General features: G+C 43.1%; 1 protein-coding gene across 1 annotated transcript; it reads left to right on the top strand.

Annotated features, from left to right (window-relative positions):
* Positions 1–324: 324 nt before the first annotated feature.
* On the top strand, positions 325–20,048 carry LOC143964083 (olfactory receptor 11L1-like). Its single transcript, XM_077473792.1, has 2 exons — positions 325–588; positions 19,074–20,048. Exons 1-2 carry the CDS (start codon positions 571–573, stop codon positions 19,998–20,000), a joined length of 945 nt encoding a protein of 314 aa, XP_077329918.1. The 5' UTR covers positions 325–570; the 3' UTR covers positions 20,001–20,048.
* Positions 20,049–20,080: the final 32 nt, after the last annotated feature.

The raw sequence follows: 20,080 nt of genomic DNA, 5'->3' as shown, positions 1-20,080 counted from the left end.
ATGTGTTTTTAATTAAACACAGTTACTTGGGGATTTAGTGCTGCCTTTTATTTTGTCAATATTTTCTCTTTTTTTGTCCACAAAGGATAATTGCCCATACACACACACACACAGTAGACATTTTTTTTTTTCTCTAAAGATCTTTCCCAAGGCTATATAAATATAAAATCTATTCCGTGGCCATTTCATGTTTTCTTCACAACTGATATATGAACTACAAACAGCACAGATGTAATCTTCATAAAGAAATAGACAATAAATCTTGATACTAATTTGTAACCTTACAGCTAAACCCATATTGCTAACTTGATATAACCCTTTCATTTCTTGCCACAAAATCACATGTTTTTAATTTGAAATTTCAATTAGAAATTTTTCAGGATGAAGGTTTTTTGAAGCATTAGGTTTCTTTATTGTGGATTATACTAGTGTTATCCTAAAATTAATTTTCATACAAAGACAAATGAAGAGTTTCCAATCAAATACAAGTGTAATGAGTGCTATTACTAATTTAAAAATCTTAGAATTTACAGGGAGAGCTTTGTGTTCAGAATTGTTATTAGGGACCTGATGCTACATTATTTAAAGGTAAGAATTATTTACACCTTTCATATCTAGATGTGAGCTGATGATACTGAAAGCGTTTGTGGAAAGTTTATATTCCTCTGAATAGTTTTCGAAAAGCAAAATTATTCCCAATTATTAATTTAATATTGGGGATTGCTTGTGCAGGAACAATGGATTTCTTTTGAAAATATTTATAACTTCAAATCCATATACTTTTCTTTACAAGTATATTAAGAAATAATGGTTCAAGGGACAGTAATGGCTTTTCTTATCTGAACAGACATATTTCTTAAGTCACATCCTTTATTCATGAACATTCACTTGCGTTGTCTCAAGTGGCTACTTTTGTCTATAATTCTAGTTTTATCCTATGGACTGACTATAGACAGGTATGTTCATGAGGTAGAAGCTTGTATTCCTATGGTAGGTATAGTGGTCAGTACTGTTGCAGAAAATTAATGTTTGTATGCTATTTTTGTATTTGCATTGTGGTGTCCAAGAAATTAAAGTGTGTGAGCAATTCAGTTTGAGTTTTATTCTTAGCCCTTGTACACACAATCGGAGATTCCGACGGAATGTGTCAGATCGGAGAATTTTGTCGGATATTCTGACTGTGTGGTCTGCATCGGACTGTTTCCGTCGGAATATCCATCGGACCAAATTTTCCAACTTGCCGGAAATATTTTCCAACCAAATGCTCCGATCAGACATACTCCGATCATGTGTAGACAATTCCGATCGGACAAAGTGCCACGCATGCTCAGATCAAATTCCTACATCAAAGCTATAGGCTACTAGCCTGACCATAGTCCCATCGTTAGGAAATTACGTCATCACGTTCTGAAAGATCGGATTTTCCGATAACTTTGTCCGACCGTGTGTATGCAACAGTTTCGGACAAGATCCGTTGGACAAAATCCGACGGATTTGGTTGTCGGAATCTCCGACCGTGTGTACAAGGGCTTAAAGTGATTGTAAAGTCTTCTTCTTTTTTTTGTTAGAAGTAACAAACCTGTTACACTTACCTGCCCTGTGAGGTAGATTTTCACCGAGCAGCCCAGATCCTCCTCTTCTTGGGTACCTCTTCTGTATTCATCTGGCCCCTTACTTCTGTTGAGTGCCCCCACAGAAAGAAGCTTGCTATGGGGGGCATCCAAGCCTGAGTCATAGCTCCCTGTGTCCATTCAGACACAGAGCTAAGGCCCGTCCTGCCCCTTTTTTCTCCTGATTGGCTGATTGACTTTGACCGCAGTGGGAGCCAATGGCATCACGCTGCTGTCTCAGCCAATGAGGAAGGGAGTCTTGAGCAGCCGAGACAAGCCTGCAACATTGCTGGATCTATATGGGTTCAGGTAAGTGGTATGGGGGCTGAGGGGGGCTGCTGCACACAGAAGGTGTTTTATCTTATTGGAAAGAATGCATTAAGGTAAAAAACCTTCTAACTTTACAACCCCTTTAAGGGGGTTGTAAACCCTTGAGGTTTTTCACCTGAATGCATTCTATGCATTCAGGTGAAAAACCTTCTGTAGTGCAGCAGCTTACCTGAACCCTATCGTTCCAGCAACGAGGACAAGTCAAGAAGCTCCAGCCGCTGTCTCGAGTCCCCATTAGATAGATTGATAGCAGAGCGGCCATTGCTGTCAATCAAATCAAGTGAGGTGGGAGCTGGGGGCGGGGCCGAGTCCTGCTGTCTGTGTCAATGAACGCAGCAGCAGGACTCAGAAGCACACCCACATGAGTGCTCCCATGGAATGTGGCTCTCTGTGGGGCACTCGGGAAGAGGAGGAGCCAGAAGCGCCACGGGGGACCCCAGAAGAGGTAGAATGGGGCCGCTCTGTGCAAAACCCTTGTACGGAAGAGGTAAATATGACATTTGTTATTTAAAAAAAAAATACCTTTACAACCCCTTTTAAGTAAATGAAGTTGTAATATCTATAAAATTGAAAAAAGACCTCATAGCTTGAAGCCAAGGTAATGATGATGTCATTGTGAAAGTGGACTGTGGGTTTTATGACACTCAATTTGTTATATCTAGAACAAGGGTCTCCAAACTTTCTAAACAAAGGGTCGGTTTACAGTCCTTTATACTTTAGAAGGGTCTGACTAGGGCCAGTGGGAGTAGAAAATGTCCTGACGTCCAGTCGGATTAAGAGATACCCTATCTTTGGTGTCACTTAGAAGAATAGTGTCCCATCGTTGGTGTCAGTGGAAGGAATTCTGCCACATCATTGATGTTAGTGGGAGGAATTATACCTTATTGTTGGTGTCAGTGGTTGAAATAGTGCCCCAAGGGCTGGATAAAGGTAGGCAAAGGGCCACATCTGGCCCCCGAGACACAGTTTAAAGACCACTGATCTAGAAAGTCTGCTTATCATAAAGACACTGAGAATATGTGGATGGCAGGGTTATACATTTTCCGCTGACAATTGTCTGTTGTTGGATTTTCCGATCGTGTGTACACAAGTCCGTCAGATAGAAGTCCAAAGTACAAAAATGCATGCTCGGAAGCAAGGAGGAGCCAGAAGCAGTCGGTCTTGTAAACTAGCATTCATAATGCAGAGTTAACATTTGTGACGCTGCAAATTATGAAATCTCGAAATCCAGCGCACAATTCTCTTCTTCTTTAATAATGAAGCTGATTTGCTAGTGATACTGATGTAGTTATTGCAAACAAATTTTCAAAGGCTTAGGCTTAGCATGTTATCTCCTCCGATTTCTGGTTGAGAAACGGCCGTTCAGAAACGTATGCCCCGTACACTCGAGCAGAATTTCCATCGAGAAAATCTTGGATTTTTCTGACGGAATTCTGTTCAAGCTCAGGTTGCATACACACGGCCACACATAATTTCTCTGAACTTTTGACCGTCAAGAAAACAGTGACGTACAACACTACTACGAGACGAGAAAATGAAGTTCAATGCTTCCGAGGATGCATAGAATTGTTTCCAAGCATGCGTAGGAATTTTTTTTTTAAACTTAACATTTATTGAAAATTCGGTACAGCAAAATAGAAACATCACCAAGTGGGCATAACCAGGTGTCGTATACATACAAGTGATGACAGAAGTAAAATGTCTAGACCCTTAATACCTGAAGGGTTACAATAAAGTCTCATGAGGTCGACAATGTGTAGACATAGTTATATAGGGGAAGAGGAGGAAACCAGCTGCGAATAAGTTTAGGTATTGGATGTTATTTGTAAGAGAGCATAAAGATCCTGTACAGGAGTTGATCGTTGGGGTGTATTCAATGAAGAGGTGCGCTTCTAGGGTTTATGATCCAGAGATCCCAGGTTCTATGAAAGCGATTTGTGGAGAGGTTAGCTTTGGCAAAAGAGTACTCCAGCAGAAAGTTCTGATTGAATATTTGAATGGTTTCTTTCAGTAAAGGGGGGTGTGCCGATTTCCATTTTCTTGCAATTGCCAGTCTCGCTGCAATAAGTATGTGGGTTACCAGAGTTCGGAGGTGATTAGGCCAGGTGGGAATATTAAGTCCCAGGAGTAGGTCCAGTGGGGACAATGGAAGGGTTACCCCAGATATGGAAATAATAAGGCCTTTTACTTTGTCCCAGTAATTCCTTATCGAAGGGCATTCCCACCAGATATGTAGTAGGGATCCTATTTTGTCACAGTTTCTCCAGCAGTTGGGTGAAGTATTCGGGTATATCTTTGCCAGTCTTTCTGGGGTGAAATGCCATTTATGAAATAGTTTTTGTGCCGATTCCCAGTGAGTAATACAGTGGGAAAGGTGTAAGGGTAGTAAGAGGGCCTTTTGCCATTGTATCTGTGTAGGTTGTTTGTCTGTCAGAGAGGACCAGTATTGTATACCGGGGGAGAGAAGGTCCGGAGGAGGTTTGGTAAGGAGCTTATAAATCAGGGAGATCCATTTGCATTTGGATACATCAAGGTTATAGTATATAAGCAAGGGAAGTGAGAGACAGTCCGAGATTGAGTACCGTATTTTAGAGAGCATGGATCTGATCCGTAAGTAGAGGAAGAAAGTTTGTTTAGGCAGATCGTATTGCTCTACAAGATGGGTAAAAGATTTTAGAGTTGTGTCAGAGAAGAGCGAGCCAAGGGTGGTAATACCTCTTTTGATCCATTCTGAAAGGGGTACGTCCGGGGAGATAAGCTGGAGCGCTTCGATGGGTAGTTTAGTCAGGGTTTCCATGGAGATCCCTTTCATTGACTGTGTTATTGCAGTCCAGGTCTTTTTGGAAGCTGTGATGGTATCGAGTGGGTAGCGCTTAGGAGGGAGATTGAGCCATGTGGCTGCTAGGAGGAGTTTAGGGTTAGTATGCAGTATGGTGGCTTCAATCTGTTTCCAATTTGTATGGCGAGTGTCCGACCACCATGTTTTCAGTTGGTCTAGGATGGATGCTCGGTAGTAAGCTTGGACATCTGGCGCCCCTAGGCCTCCAGATAAAACTGGAGTCAATAGCGTGGCCCTTTTCACTCTGGGGCATTTTTGTTGCCAAATGAAGTTGTTAATGAGTCCTTGGAGTTTTTTTTATTTGATGCGGCATCATTGGGAGGGGTATGGTTCGAAAAAAATATAGAGCATGCGGGAGTAAATACATTTTAGACTGAGCTATCCTTCCAGCCCAAGAGGCCGGAATTTGACTCAGATCTTTCGTTAGGTTAGTAAGTTTGCCCACGAGGTCTTCCAGGTTGGTTCTAATTATTGTTTGGCTAGGGGATGTCAAGTTAATCCTTAGGTAAGAAAGAAAGGAGTTAGGAGCCAAGGCAAAAGGGAAGGTAGAGGAGATCGATTTAGACGTTTGCAGGTCTAGGCCAAGATTGAGCATAAGGGATTTACTGTGGTTCAGTTTATACATGGATAGTTTGCTAAAAGTTTCTAAGACTGCGTGTACAGCTGGGAGAGAGGAAAGGGGATTAGTCAAGGCTATAATCACGTCATCGGCGTAGAGGCCAATTTTGTGATCTACATCTACATTTTTATCCCAGAGATCATGGGGTCAGATCGTATGGTCTGTTCTAATGGCTCCATCACCAGGGCAAAGATTAGTGGGGATAGTGGACACCCTTGTCTGGTGCCATTGGTAATTTGGAAAGGTTGGGAGACTACTCCTGATGTCCATATGCTGGCTGATGGGTGGGAATACAAGCCCATTATGGCACCAAGGAACGTGCCAGATATTCCAAATTTGCGGAGGACTGCTTCCATATAGGGCCAATATACTCTGTCGAAAGCCTTCTCCACATCTAACGCTAAGAGCAGAGAAGGCATTCTAGTATGCTCTGTCCATTGGATTAGGTCGATAAATCGTCTAGTTCCATCTGATGTTTGCCTACCGGGCACAAACCCAACTTGGTCTGGGTGTATAACCTGGGGAATGACAGAGGAAAGTCGTTGTGCAAGCAGTTTAGCGTAGAGTCTCGTGTCTGTGTTTAGGAGAGAGATAGGACGGTAGTTGGCCGGGTTGTCCGGGAGTTTACCTGGTTTAGGGATGGTGACCACTAAGGCAGCGAGGGATTCAGTCGGTATTACCCCTGTGGTGGCAAACTGATTGTACATGTCACATAGGTGGGGAACTAAAAGTTGGGAAAATCATTTGTAGTATTCGCTGGGGAGTCCATCAGAGCCTGGGGCTTTATGTAACGAGAGGTTTTGGATCAGTTTATGGATCTTGGTATGCGTAAGGGGATTTTCCAGTTGTTTAAGTTGTGCCGGGGAGATGGAGGGAAGGGAGTTGGAGGATAAGAATTTGGCAATGTCCTGTTGGGAGGGGGGTGGAAGGGGATCTGAGTCTGATAGGTTGTACAATTTTGTGTAAAAATTGCCAAATTCATTTGCCATGTCGAGCGGGTTGGTGGGGCGCTTACCCTGGGAGTTAGTGAGGTGGGCGATTTTTTTGTTAGCTAGTTGCTTCTTAAATTGTCTGGCCATGTAGGCCCCCGGTTTGTTGGCTGCTGAGTAGGTTAGCAGTCACAGACTTTTAATGTAATAGTCAAAGTTTTTACGAAGGGGGTCGCTGAGCTGGAGCGAGAGGGTTTTAACATTCGATGGGGATTTCTTGTTGGTGAATTCTAGTGATCGAATTTGTGTTAGAAGGGCATCTGTCGTGCGTGAATGTTTTTTCTTTGCCTGGGACCCAAGTTTAATAAAAAGACCTCGTAGGCAAGCTTTGTGAGCATTCCATATAATGGCATGATCAGATACAGAGTTTACATTATGTTGGAAATAAGCCTCAATCTCGGATTGTATTTCGGTTTCGAAGTTGGGATCATTAAGAAGAGAAGTGTTTAGTCTCCAGACCGTATGTCTAGGAGTTTGAGATGGGGAGGCCAGCTTAATTGTGACCAGAGCGTGGTCAGACCACAATATTGTACCTATGTGGGAGGCCGCAATAGACTGGAGCAGGTGTTTATCTGTGATAAATAGGTCAATCCGAGAGTAAGACTGGTGAGGAGGGGAGAAAAAAGTGTAGTCTCTCTCTAAATCATGCATGCATCTCCAAGAGTCATATAGGTCCTCACGCTTAAGGAGAGAAACCAATGTCGAGGGTCTGCTTCTTGAAGGACTGGTTGTATCCAGTGTGTGGTCAATAATTTCGTTAAAGTCTCCGTAGATTATCAGGGGTGAAGATCTATAGGGGGCTAGTTTCGTGAAGAGGGTGGAGTAGAATTTCCTCTGGGCGCTATTAGGGGCATATATATTGACTAGGGTGAGGGGGCGGTTGTCAAATGTGACTGAGAGGATGATGAACCTGCCATCCTCATCATATTCGCAGTGGTGCAGTGTAAATTTTATATTCGCGCTCATGGCGATCATAACACCTCTCTTTTTCTTTGGGGCATTAGCGAAGAAGCAGTGAGGGTATTTTTTGTTGCTACACTGGGGCGGTTTAAGTTTGGAGAAATGGGTTTCTTGCACACAGAGAATATCTGCATGCTGGCGTATTGCTTCCTTCCATAGTAGGTTGCGTTTGAAAGGCGTATTTAGGCCTTTAACATTTAGAGAGGTGATCGTGAGGGACATGATAGAGAGAATGCTAAGGAGGCACGAGCAGAGGGAGAGAGACTACACCCACAATTAGATACGTGAATAAAAGATAAAAATAAAAACTAAAAAAGGGCGATGAGGGACTAAACAGCAAATAACTTTACGGTTATCTATACTCAAAACAATGTAGTGAAGAACAGCGATTAAACAGTAATACAACAGTGTGTAACGGGGAGAAATGTCATGCAAAATGTGTGCTCAGCACACTTTTAACCTGGGAGGTGGAAGTAAGGGATTAAGGTGTGACGCCCAGGCTGGATGTGGTCGCTCTGGGGACATAGGCTTTAACATAGTCAAGTTTTTTCCACCGGATTAGCTGCAACATTCTTGGTGAAGTCAGACGGTGAGCCAGAGGAGTTTAGTTGACCCGTGTCCCTCGGGGGAAGAGGGAGGAGGCCCCAGTTGGTCAGCTTTTTATATCCATCTTTTGGGGTGAGGATTGTAATGATTTTCTGTTGATGGCCGACCAGTAGTTTGGTTGGGAAGCCCCACTTGTATGTTGTGTTTTTCTGTTGGAGAATAGAGGTAACAGGAGAGAAAGCCCTGCACATCTCCATTGTGGCCGGAGATAGGTCAGTGAAGAGCTTAGTGGAAGCATATGGGGCTGGCAGGGATTTCAGGCTTCTTGTGGAGGAGAGTATTTGCTCTTTGATCTGGAAGAAGTGTATGCGGGCCAGAACATCTCTAGGGATGTCGTCTGGGAGACACGACGGCTTAGCGATTCTATGGGCCCGGTCTATGATCATGTCACGTGCGTTCAGGCGAGGAAGTAAGGTCGATATGAGTTGTTGCAAGTATGGGGTTAAGTCGCTCGGCATGACCGACTCAGGTATGCCTCTGAACTTAATATTGTTCCGCCTGGAACGGTCTTCCAAATCAGCCAATTTCATTTTTATGTGGCAGAGTTCTTCCGTATGATGGTCCTGCATGTCCAGCATTTCATTATGTGCCTTAGAGTAATCTTGAAGATTTTCTTCAAGAGCGTCAGTGCGTTCCTCAATGCAATCAATGCGGTCATGCATTTGGGAAATGGAGATCTGAAGCTCCCTGTGTAGGTCTTGCTGTAGTGTAAGTAGCATAGTTTTCAGTGTGGCTTCTGATACTGTGCTATCTGATGCAGGCATAGCAGCCAGGGATGGGGTAGTGTGAGATCCATGAGTCCCGGCCACAGCAGCAGACCAAAGCTGTTTTTTAGCATGTGGTGCCTTGTTTGGGGAGTGTGCAGGGGAGGTAGCCAGTCTCTTACCTCTGTCAGCCCTGGGGGGTCCACCGGAGGACACTCTCCATGGTGTCTCTCAAAGAGCCCGGGGCTTCCTCCTGTGAGATGTGTTGTGCTGTGCGATGGCCCTGTGAGGACACGGAGACAGCGTGCAGAGGATTGCAGGAGTCAGCGCCATCTTGGGGCCTCTGCATGGTGGCGGCCGGTGGATAAAAGTCTGTCAATCTGTGGGGCTTAGGCGGGTTATATCGCTGTTTCAACATGCCCCTGTATGTCCCTGCTCCTTCCCCGCTCTGATGGTAAGAGCTGGGGAGAGGATCGTCACTGCGGGTTGCCGGTATCCTGGCCGTGGAGCGGAGCTCGGAACTCAGGCTGCCATCCTGGTCCGCAGCAGGCCACGCCCCTCCTCATGCGTAGGAATTTTTTGCATCTAAATTGCTACAGACTAATGCATTTTAGGATAGGAACTTTTTCCGACTGAAAAATAGAGAACCTGCTCTCAATCTTTTGCTGGCAGGAATTCTGCCAGCAAAATGGGTGGTGCAGTAGTGATCAGGGAAGGCATGCTTTAATTTTCTGCTTGCCATTTGATCCATAAGCAGTTTGCCTGGCTGCTCTAATGTACAAATTTATATGATTAATGTAATATGTTGTATTGAGGTGAATTTATGCGTATAGTTGATATTCTCTTATATATTCCTTTTTATTTTTGACAGAACACAACCCCCTCTGTTTCACTGAGGAAGTCCTCTTTGGGAAAAACATGTTGGAATTTGCTTTGCACACTGGTTATCAACACCTTACTGGACCAAATTTGGTTCCAATACACATGTTTTGGACACACATTTAATTTTTTTGTAAAAATTTAGAGGGTTATGTTCTATGACTGTAACAATTCAGCTGTGATTCAGGGTGATTTTTTGCACAGATGCTGCCCTGTAGCAGTAAAACTGCTATGGGGCAGACCTAAAGTAGTTAACCCCTTCCCGAATGAGCGTACGCAGATGTGCAGCCTTGGCTTTGGGGGTTATACCGGGATGATGCCTGCAGCTGCATCCAGGTACCATTTTGTAGAGAGGACGATTGGTTTTCCAGCTTTATCTCATGGAGCGGGAGGGATCCCGCCGCTCTGAATGGGCCTCCTGTCCCACCAGGAGACCCGATTGACGATCCGCCACTTCCGGCGGCTAGGGACAGACTGGCACGAAGCTGGAAATGGCTTTGTTCCAGTCTCCTGATTGTAAACACCGAAGCGACGTCACAACGTCACTTCCTATTTACTCGGCTACCAATGGCACGGGTTTTAAAAAAATATACAAAAAAAATATACAGTATTCAGAATCACCAAAAACAGCGATCTGAATACTTTGAAGTGCAAAGGAGGGATCGGGGGTCTTTCAGACCCCCGATCCCTCCATAAAGAGTACCTGTCACCAACTATTACTGTCACAAAGGATGTTTAAAAGTGATCAATTTTTTCTAACACGACTTAATAATATAAACATAAATAAAATAAATAAGAAAAAAAATGTTTTAAAGTGTCCCCATCCCCGCAAGCTCGCGTATGTAAACGGTGTTCAAATCACACATGTGAGGTATCGCCACGATCGCCAGAGTGAGAGCAATAATCCCAGCACTAGACCTCCTCTGTAACACTAACCTGGTAACCGTAAAAACATTTTTTCATTGCAATAAGTTTTTATTGAGGTTTAACAAGAAGACATGTATATACCTACACATATATAGATGCAACATTTCGGGTTACAGTATATAATAAGAACATAGGACATCGTACATGTAACATAAAGAAAGATACAGAAAGGATGGTACCGCGTCACATTGCTTTACCAGTTCAGTAGCCAGGGGACCATATGTACCGCCAGTGTGTCCAGTAATTTCCCCATTGTGAGGAGGAGGCTTCCCCTCTGGCACCCCTAGTGGGTACTCGCTGTGCCTAGAGAGGGAAAACCTCCACCTTCCCCTGGTTCGGCAAGTACAGTCCCACAATGCCAAGCAGTACCATCAGGCCCATAGGGCTCCAAAACAGATGTCACTTATCAATGCATATTGCATGTGTATCCACTATAAAGGTGTTGTATTATAAAAACAATAAATTTGTTGCAGCTTGTTGTTGCTCGTCACGCAAACTACATCAGCAATTGAGCAATACGCCGTGTAGGCAATTGAGGAAGAATGATGGATGTTTAACATAAAAGAACGTTAAGGAGTAAAAGTTAAAATATAGATAAAATTAACGAAGAAAAGATAGTACAAAGAAAATAATAAAATGATAAAATAAAAATAAAAAGAGAATAAAGAGAAGCCAGAAGTTCGGAGCCATAGCACAGTTTGCTTCATATCTTTTCACAGGTCTTGAGCATTATGAAGTAATAATCATATCAGTTTAGTATTTTTAAACCAGTCAGTCCACGGTTTCCAGTTTGCTCTAGCTTTGATAAGTTTGCCCTGGGTTGATGCAAACATGGTTTCATACATGGCATGTGTGTCAGTAGTTATGATGATTTCCTTTAACGTTGGTGTGTTATGATCTCTCCAGTGGCGCGTTAGAGCCAGTTTGGTACTCAGCATAATATGGGATACAATCGGTCTAGTGGGTTTGGGAATCAGATCAATGTTTAGGGATAAAATGGCAAGTTCCGGATCAGCGGGGATGTGGGTCTTCGCTATTTGTGAACATATGTGAAACACTGTATTCCAAAGTGTTTGTATTTTAGGACATTCCCAGAGGATATGGTACAGGGTGCCGGGGTGATTACACTGCCTCCAACAGAGTGGAGAGACACTTGGGGCAAATTTGGAGATCCTATATGGGGTAAGGTACCAACGACGCAATATTTTTTGTGTCATTTCCCATAAATTGATACATTTGGTGGAAGCATAATGCCCCGTACACACGAGCGGACTTTTCGACATCCAAACTCCGACGGACTGAGTCCGGCGGACTATCCGATCGTGTGTGGGCTGCAACGGACTTTAGCGAAGCTAAAGTCTGACGGACTTTAGAAATGAAGCATGCTTTAAATTTTCCCGACGGAACTCCGCCGGACCCGGTCCCCTTTGAAAAATCCGCTCGTGTGTGTGCTACTCCGACGGACTAAAACCGACGCTAGGGCAGCTATTGGCTACTGTCTAGGAACTTCCTACGTCGAATCCAGTCGTACGTCATCACGTTCGACTCCGTCGGAGTTTGGTGTGATGGTGTGTGGTCAAGTCCGTTCGGTCGAAAAGTCCGCCAGAACTCCGTCGGAACTCCGGCGGAACTCCGGCGGAACTCCTTTGGAGGTCTGTCAGACTTAATCCCTCTCGTGTGTACGGGGCATAAGTTGTTCGCAGTGCTGTTTGCCATTGGTCGTCCGTAAATGTTTTACCTAAGTCTTTTTCCCATGCACTAATATTAGGTGTCTTGCGGAATGTCAATTTATCATTAAGGGCATTATAGAATAGGGAGATCCCCTTCAGATTGGTAGAGGGTTTTGTGAGATATGAAATAATCTTCCAGGGGAGTTGTATGTCTGAAAGAGTATTCGATTGAAGAAGGTGTTTGATTTGGATATATCTGTATTTATCAGAGTCTGCTAGTCCATATTCAATTTGTAATGTGCGGAACGTCTTTATTGCTGGCCCTATCCTAAGGTCATCAATATATGTGATACCCTTTTCCCTCCAATGAGATAGTTGCAAATTGGGGATGAGTCCGGTAAGACTGCTAGTAGGGATTTTTAAGATAGAAGTAGGGGTGTTAAAGGTTTGTGTAAGGAGTAGCTTCCAAGCACGTAGGGAAGCTACGATAGAGGGTGCCATAGACGTGATGCGGGAAGTGTTGGCTGTGTGTGTCAGTAAGTAATTATATAAACTAGTATTGGGGATTTGGCTTTCTTCAAGTTCCCGCCATCTTGTTAAGGGCGAATCCGGGAACCACGCCCTCAGTTGTGCTAGGATGGAGGCTATGTAATAGTCATGAATCTGAACATTTCCCACCCCCCCGGCAGTTCTCGATGTTAACGAGCTTTTAAAGGCCCACCTAGCTTTCTTTCCTTTCCATAGGAAGTTGTTTACGATAGCTTGTACCTTGGTAAAGTAATGATTGGGGATAGGGATAGGAAGGGATCTAAATAAATAGAGCAGTTGTGGTAATATTATCATCTTTATTGCTGCTAACCTACCGGACCAGATGAGTTCCGTTTTATCAAGGGCTTGTAGTTTAGATGGTAGGGATTTAAGAAAGGGAATGTAGTTGTTTGTGTATAGTTCGCCAGTGGTGGGGGTCAAGGTGATTCCTAAGTACTCTATACCTTTCTCACTCCATTTATAGGGAAACCGTGCACTGATTCTCGACTGCATGTCCCCGTCCACACCCAGCCCCAAAATATACGATTTACTCTCATTAACTTTATAATAAGACAATGTATTAAATATTCTCAGAGTGTCATGAACCGAAGCCAAGGAATTTTCGGGGTCTGTGAGCATCAGTATAATGTCATCTGCGAACAGGCTAATCGTATGTTCAGATTTCTGGGCCTTAAACCCAGTGATATTGGGGTGGGATCTTATACATGCCGCTAGGGGTTCTAAGATTAAATTAAAAATTAGTGGGGAGAGTGGACACCCCTGACGCGTCCCATTAGTTATTAGGAAGGAATTAGACAGTACACCCGAAGTGTATATCTTGGCTGAAGGGTTCGAGTATAAAGCCATTATAGCCGATAGGATCGTACCGGAGAATCCAAATTTGTTTAGGACTGCACTCATATACCCCCAGTGAACCCTGTCGAAGGCCTTCTCCGCATCCAACGCGAGGAGCAGAGAAGGCCCCCGTCCAGCACCAGCCAAATGAATGATGTTTGTCAATCTCCTCGTAGCATCCGAGGTCTGACGACCCTTTGTAAACCCAGCTTGGTCAGGGTGTATCAAGCAGGGTAAGATATCTATTAACCGGTTTGCTATTAACTTAGCATAGATTTTCACGTCCGTGTTTAATAAAGATATGGGACGGAAATTGGCTGGTGTGTCTGGCGTTTTCCCTGGCTTCGGCAAAGTCACTATAACAGCACTCAACATTTCATGTGGGAAGGAGGAGGAGGCAGCGGCACCATTAAACACTTCAGTCAGATGAGGTAGTAGATGTAGTTTAAACGTCTTGTAGTAGTCCCCAGAGAATCCGTCAGGACCGGGGGATTTTGATCCTGGGAGTGAGTCTATTGTTTTGAGAGTTTCTTCTAGTGTAAAGGGTGTATTGAGTCGTTCTAAATGGTGCGGGGAAAGGGTGGGCAAAGATAACTGTTGTAGGAAATCATTGATCAGAGTGGGTGTGGGCTGTATAGTATCAATATCGTCTTTTAAGTTGTAAAGGGAACTATAGTAGTTGCTAAATGCGTTGGCAATGTCTTGAGGATGATGCATTTTTCGTTTGCTTTCGGGATGAAGAATGTAGGGGATTTTTGATTTTAATCTATGTCCTTTGAGTTGGTGTGCAAGTAGTTTCCCTGCCCTATTACCCTGTGTATAGTATGTCATTTTTAGTCTTTTTGCCTGTTTTTCAAAAGATTCCAGTAGAAGGAGTTTCAGGTCATGTCTCAGTCTATTGAGCTGTTCAGTCAGTGAGTGGGATGTGTACTGTTTATTTTTAGATTCTAGGTCACGGATCTTATCTGTAACTTCACGTATCCTCTGCTGCCGCTGCCTCCTCGCCCCAGCTCCTAGTTTTATAAAAATTCCCCGGATATATGCCTTATGGGCATTCCAAAGTAGAAATTTGTTAGGCATCGAGGGCCCATTGAGGGAGAAAAATTCTTTCAAGTGGTCCTCGATTAGTGCCTTGTATTCTGGTAATTGCATAAGGTAAGAGTTCGCCCTCCATAGAGGGATAGATTCAAAAGTAGAAGAGTCTTTTAACGATAGCGTAATTGACGCATGGTCTGACCACGTAATAGTGTTGATAGATGCAGACACTGCTTTAGATAGGGTGTGTTGATCAACCAAGAATAAGTCTATCCTCGAATACGTATGGTGAGGGGCAGAAAAAAACGTAAAGTCCCTTTCAGTGACATGTAAACATCTCTAAACATCAAATATATCTTCTCTGTGCAATGTACTGCCCAGAGGAGTAGTCAGGCGTTTAAGGTTGGACGTTGTGTCGATGGACGGATCGGGTACGACATTGAAGTCACCACACAGCACTAGAGAGCCTCTTCTGTACTTTCGGGCCTTTTTCAAAATTTTGTGGAAGAAGCGAATTTGCCAGGAATTAGGGGCGTAGACATTCACAATGGTATAAGACGTTTGATTAATATCGCATATCAAAATCAAATAGCGACCTTGAGTGTCTGCAATTTCCTTCTGTAGAGTGAAAGTAACAGAATCCTTGACCGCTATCATAACGCCTTTCGTTTTAGAAGTGGCATTCGCAAAAAAGGTATGTGGGAAATTTTTATGTTTGCAGACTGGTGCCGCATGTTGACAAAAGTGGGTTTCTTGGGCACAGAGGACGTCTGACCCATTAGATAAAGCTTCTTTCCACATAGATTTCCTCTTCATGGGGTGGTTAAGCCCCTTGGTGTTGATAGACAAGAAATTAATTGCCATGGAGAGGGATGGTGGTGGAGATCATTTTAGGTGCAGTATACATGGAGAGAATGCTGAAACCCCCCCTTGAGAGTTCCAGTGGGGATGAGATGGCTAATCCGTGATATGGGTACTCACAGTTGAGCTGGGGTTGGATCCGTTGTATGGGCTGTTTTTTAAGCTGCTCGTGGTAGCTGCTATCCGTGCGCTGAACAGGCGCTCTTGAGGTGAACTGCCGATCAAGAGAGTACTGGCAAGACTCCGAAAGAAAAAATAAAGGTTGAATAAGGAAAAGAAAAAAAACAAAGAAAGTCCAATTCTTATGAACACAACTGAGAAAAAGAAAACAAGTATGCATGGTGAATTCCAGCATAGGTCTAAGACACCCCTCAGAAGGATAGGGGTGAATCGTATGCAACCAAGTGCTGCTCAGGTGATTCGGGGTAAAAGTTCAGGCCTAGCGGTTGTCCCGCTTCCCCGTTAGGGAGAAATGATGACCCCGTCAGCGTGTTAGTCAAGTATGTGAACTGGCATTTTGTGGTGTCACTGTCTTCCAGTCCGGGCTGGGTAGCCGGCGGTTGGAGGCTTCCGCATTATTATCTCTAGCATCAGGAAGGACCTTCCATTCCTTTAGCAAGGCGATACCTTTATCCAATGAGTCTACGACAAACGGACGTTCCTGGTAAGTGATCGTGATTTTGGTGGGATAACCCCAGCGATAGGGTATTTCGTGGTTTCTTAAAACTTTTGTAATCGTATTCAGATTTCTCCGCTTTTGCAGTGTATGCTGTGACAGATCAGCATAGAACTGAAGATGTTGGTATTGGGGTGGAAGTTGCTCCTGTTTGCGAACGTATTGCATCAGTTGCTCTTTTGTATGGTAGAAGTGCATACGGAGGATCACATCTCTAGGGATTTTTTCTGGGAGGTAGGCTGGTTTTGGCAACCGGTGTATCCTATCAATAGTCAGTTCAATGGCGGAGAGATTAGGTAGAAGGGAGGCAAATAGGTCGGTGGCATAGGAGCGTAGGTCTGGGGTTTGGATGGACTCGGGGATACCTCTAATCTTGAGGTTGTTCCTCCTAGACCTGTCTTCGATGTCTGCCAACTTGTCCCTCATCCATGTCGATTCCCCCTCCTGCAACTCGTGGGCGTCCACCAAGTGATTTATGGTGGAGGCGAATTCCCCCATCTTGCCTTCTAGGTGATCTACTCTGTCTTCCACTATTTTTACTGCTCCACTGAGTCTGTTCATACAGCCCATCATATCTGCCTGAAGTGTGCTCCTCAGTGAGACTAACATGTCTTTCAGTACTGTATCCAGTACTGGCTGATTTGTAGTAGGATAGTTTGTAATAGAGTCATGGAGTTCCCTGGTGTCATCCTCAGAGTCTGCCACCGGGCTCAGCGTGGGGCTGCATCCAGTGCCATCCAGCTTTAATTTTGCTTTAGCTGGGCTCCCTGAGGGAGAGGATGCTGATGGGGAGGCTTGGTCACCATAAGAGTCCAGCGTTTTAGGGGATGAAGTGCTGGTGAGCTGTTTCAGCCTGTGTTTGGTGATCAGTGAGGGTGGAGGGTCAGCGCCATTTTGCCTACCGTCATGTCGCGGCTGGAGAAAGAAGTCCGTTAGCCGTTGTGGCTTTGACGAGCCTTTTCGTTTGCCCATCATGCTCTACCGGTGTGCCCCTCTTGAAACGCCAGGTGTATGAGGGAAAAACGGGGTCCTGATAGCTGCTTGTCGCCGTTATATCCACGGGGAAGCAGGAGCTCTGGAATCAGACGTCCATTCGGTTCCGCTGCAGGCCACGCCCTGTAAAAACATTTTTTAATGTCGCCTATGGAGATTTTTAGGTACTGTAGTTCGTCGCCATTCCGCGAGTGCGTGCAATTATAAAGCGCGACATGTTTGGTATCTATTTACTCGTCGTAACATCATCTTCCACGTTATATAAAAAAGGGCTAACTTTACTGTTTTTTTTTTTTAAATTCATGAAAATGTCCCTTTTCCCAAAAAGTTGCATTTAAAACACGGCTGCAAAAATACCGTTTGACATAAAATATTGCAACAATCGCCATTTTATTCTCTAGATTTTCTGCTAATATATATATATATATATATATATATATATATATATATACACACATATATATATATATATATATATATATATATATATAATGTTTGGGGGCTCTAAGTAATTTTCTAGCAAAAAATATGGATTTTAACTTGTAAACACCAAATGTAAGAAATAGACGTAGTCATGAAATGGTTAAAGTAAGTTTACAATTTTAGGTTGGGCCACATTCATAGCCATCATGTGCTGCATGCAACCCCTGCACCACAGGTTGGGCACCCCTGTTCTACAGGTTAGTATTATACAGTAGGTATTAGAAGGGGTGTTGGGAGCCGTTTTAAGATTAGTTAGTGATATCCCAGAATTTTACTTTAAGTACACGAGGGGTGTGAAAAAGGTTCAGAAGATCAAGAGCAAGGGACTATGGCCTCAAAATAGCAGGAGGAAAGTTCAAAACTAACCTTAGAAAGGAATATGTTAAAAACCTTCTTATGCTTACAGCGAGTTTTCTTGTTAACAAAAGTTAATTATAAAGGCACACATGGGAAGTCATTTTTTCTCAAAAAGATCATTCCTGAAACCAACGTACCAATACGTTAATTCGCGCAGTCAAGCCAACTTACCGCAGTATAACTTTGGCGGCTGGTCGGCAACTGGTTAACTGATATATGAGCTACAAACTACGGAGATGTTGACCTCTTGTTGTCTGTACTTTAAAATTCATATAAAATCCTACAGTAAATGTTGAATCAATTTGTAGCATCACATTAAGGCCCTTTTCACACACGCTGTCCGATAAGGCCCGGATGTCTGTTCTTCAGGCAGACCTGATCGGAAGCTCCATTCACCTCTATGGAGTGACGGGGACACACTCCTAAACCTTGTGGACAGCCTTCCCAGAGTTAATGCTGTTATAGCTGCAAAAGATGGGCCAACTCAACATTGAACCCACAGACTAAGACTGGGATGCCATTAAAGTCCATGTGCATGTAAAGGCAGGTGCCCCAATACTTTTGACAATATAGTGTATGTCTTAGGCATTAGCTGAATCATCCATCACAACCACTATAAAAGTAAATGATTGTTACAATAGAGATGTTTTACCCCGGGTTACTAACAGTATATCCTCCAGTCAAGGGGGTGATAGAGTTACATTATGTTTGGGGTTTTTATATTTCTATTGCTTTTGTTATTTTATCTCAGAACTTTATGTCATTGCTTTATTTATACAAAAATATAAAAGAACTATTTTTTTTTTAATGGAAACAGAATTTTAATGCGGTTCCTCCAAAGTCCTATCTCTTAAAACCTTTCCTTATATTACTGTAGCTCTACTAATACTAGAGATGTGGCAAAGTCAGGAGAACCGTTCACTGTTTATCAGTTATAGAGTCTTAAATTGAATGCAGTTTTTGTCAATAGCTGCTTACAGTAATCCTTCAACAACCTTGGCAATTTAAATTTGAGCACTGTGGAGATATCCAGTAAAAAAAAAAAAGTAATTTCTAAAATAAAAATGTTGTATAAATAATTAGGAAAAAAAAAAATGTACTAATTTAGTCTTTCTATTTAACATCAAGTTTACTGCATTTTCCTATTTTCAGATGATCGAGAAAAACCAAACACATATAAGTGAGATCGTTCTTCTTGCCTTCCAGAGTCTAAACTACTGGAAAAGTATTTTGTTTATTCCCCTTTTTACAGTTTATTGTGTGACCATATGTGGGAACCTCCTTATCATCACGTTAGTGTCCTCCTCTGAGAACCTCCATTCCCCCATGTACATATTTCTTGTACAACTCTCTTTATGTGATATTCTACTGACCACGGACATCATCCCAAACACACTTAGTGGTGTATTAGGTAATGGGACAATTATATCTTTTTCTGGTTGTATATCCCAGTGGTACATATTTGGTGGCTCTGAAGCATCAGAATGCTTCATATTAACAGTCATGGCCTATGACAGATACCTAGCCATCTGTAACCCCCTCCGATATTCTTCCATTATGAACATGAGATTGCTTGTGACATTATCTATTCTTTGCTGGGCGCTTGGGTTTTCTATTACCTTGGTGACAACTCTAAGCATTGCTACTTTAGACTTTTGTGGACCACACATCATCGATCATTTCTTTTGTGATTTAGCTCCTATTCTGCAACTGTCTTGTTCAGAAACATCTCAAGTTAAAATGGAAGTGGCCTTGTTGAGTATTTTTGTAATTGTTTTGCCTTTGGGTTTAACTGGAGCATCATATGGATGTATTGTCCAAACTATCCTAACAATGTCTTCCAATGTCCACAGACGGAAAGCCTTCTCAACTTGCAGTTCTCATCTAACTGTGGTCTGCATATTTTATGGGACGTTAATTGTTATTTATATGTTGCCAACAGAAGGATTGTCTTTGTCTGTTAGCAAATCTCTTGCTCTTCTATACACTGTGGTAACTCCGATGATGAATCCCATTATATACAGCTTAAGGAATAAAGATGTCAAAGATGCTATAAATATATGTAGAAAGCTTACATAGCACCCCATGAGTAAGACTAAATGTGTAAATACTGTTTACTATCAAACTAAATTGCCCCATGCACATCAATCAGTGAAGAA

Source organism: Lithobates pipiens, unplaced genomic scaffold, assembly GCF_037356315.1.
Source record: "Lithobates pipiens isolate NorthernLeopardFrog02 unplaced genomic scaffold, aLitPip1_a1.2 Scaffold_8, whole genome shotgun sequence".
Classification (NCBI taxonomy): domain Eukaryota; kingdom Metazoa; phylum Chordata; class Amphibia; order Anura; family Ranidae; genus Lithobates; species Lithobates pipiens.
Note: the sequence above shows the minus strand (reverse complement) of the source record. Positions and strands in the feature narration are given on the sequence as shown.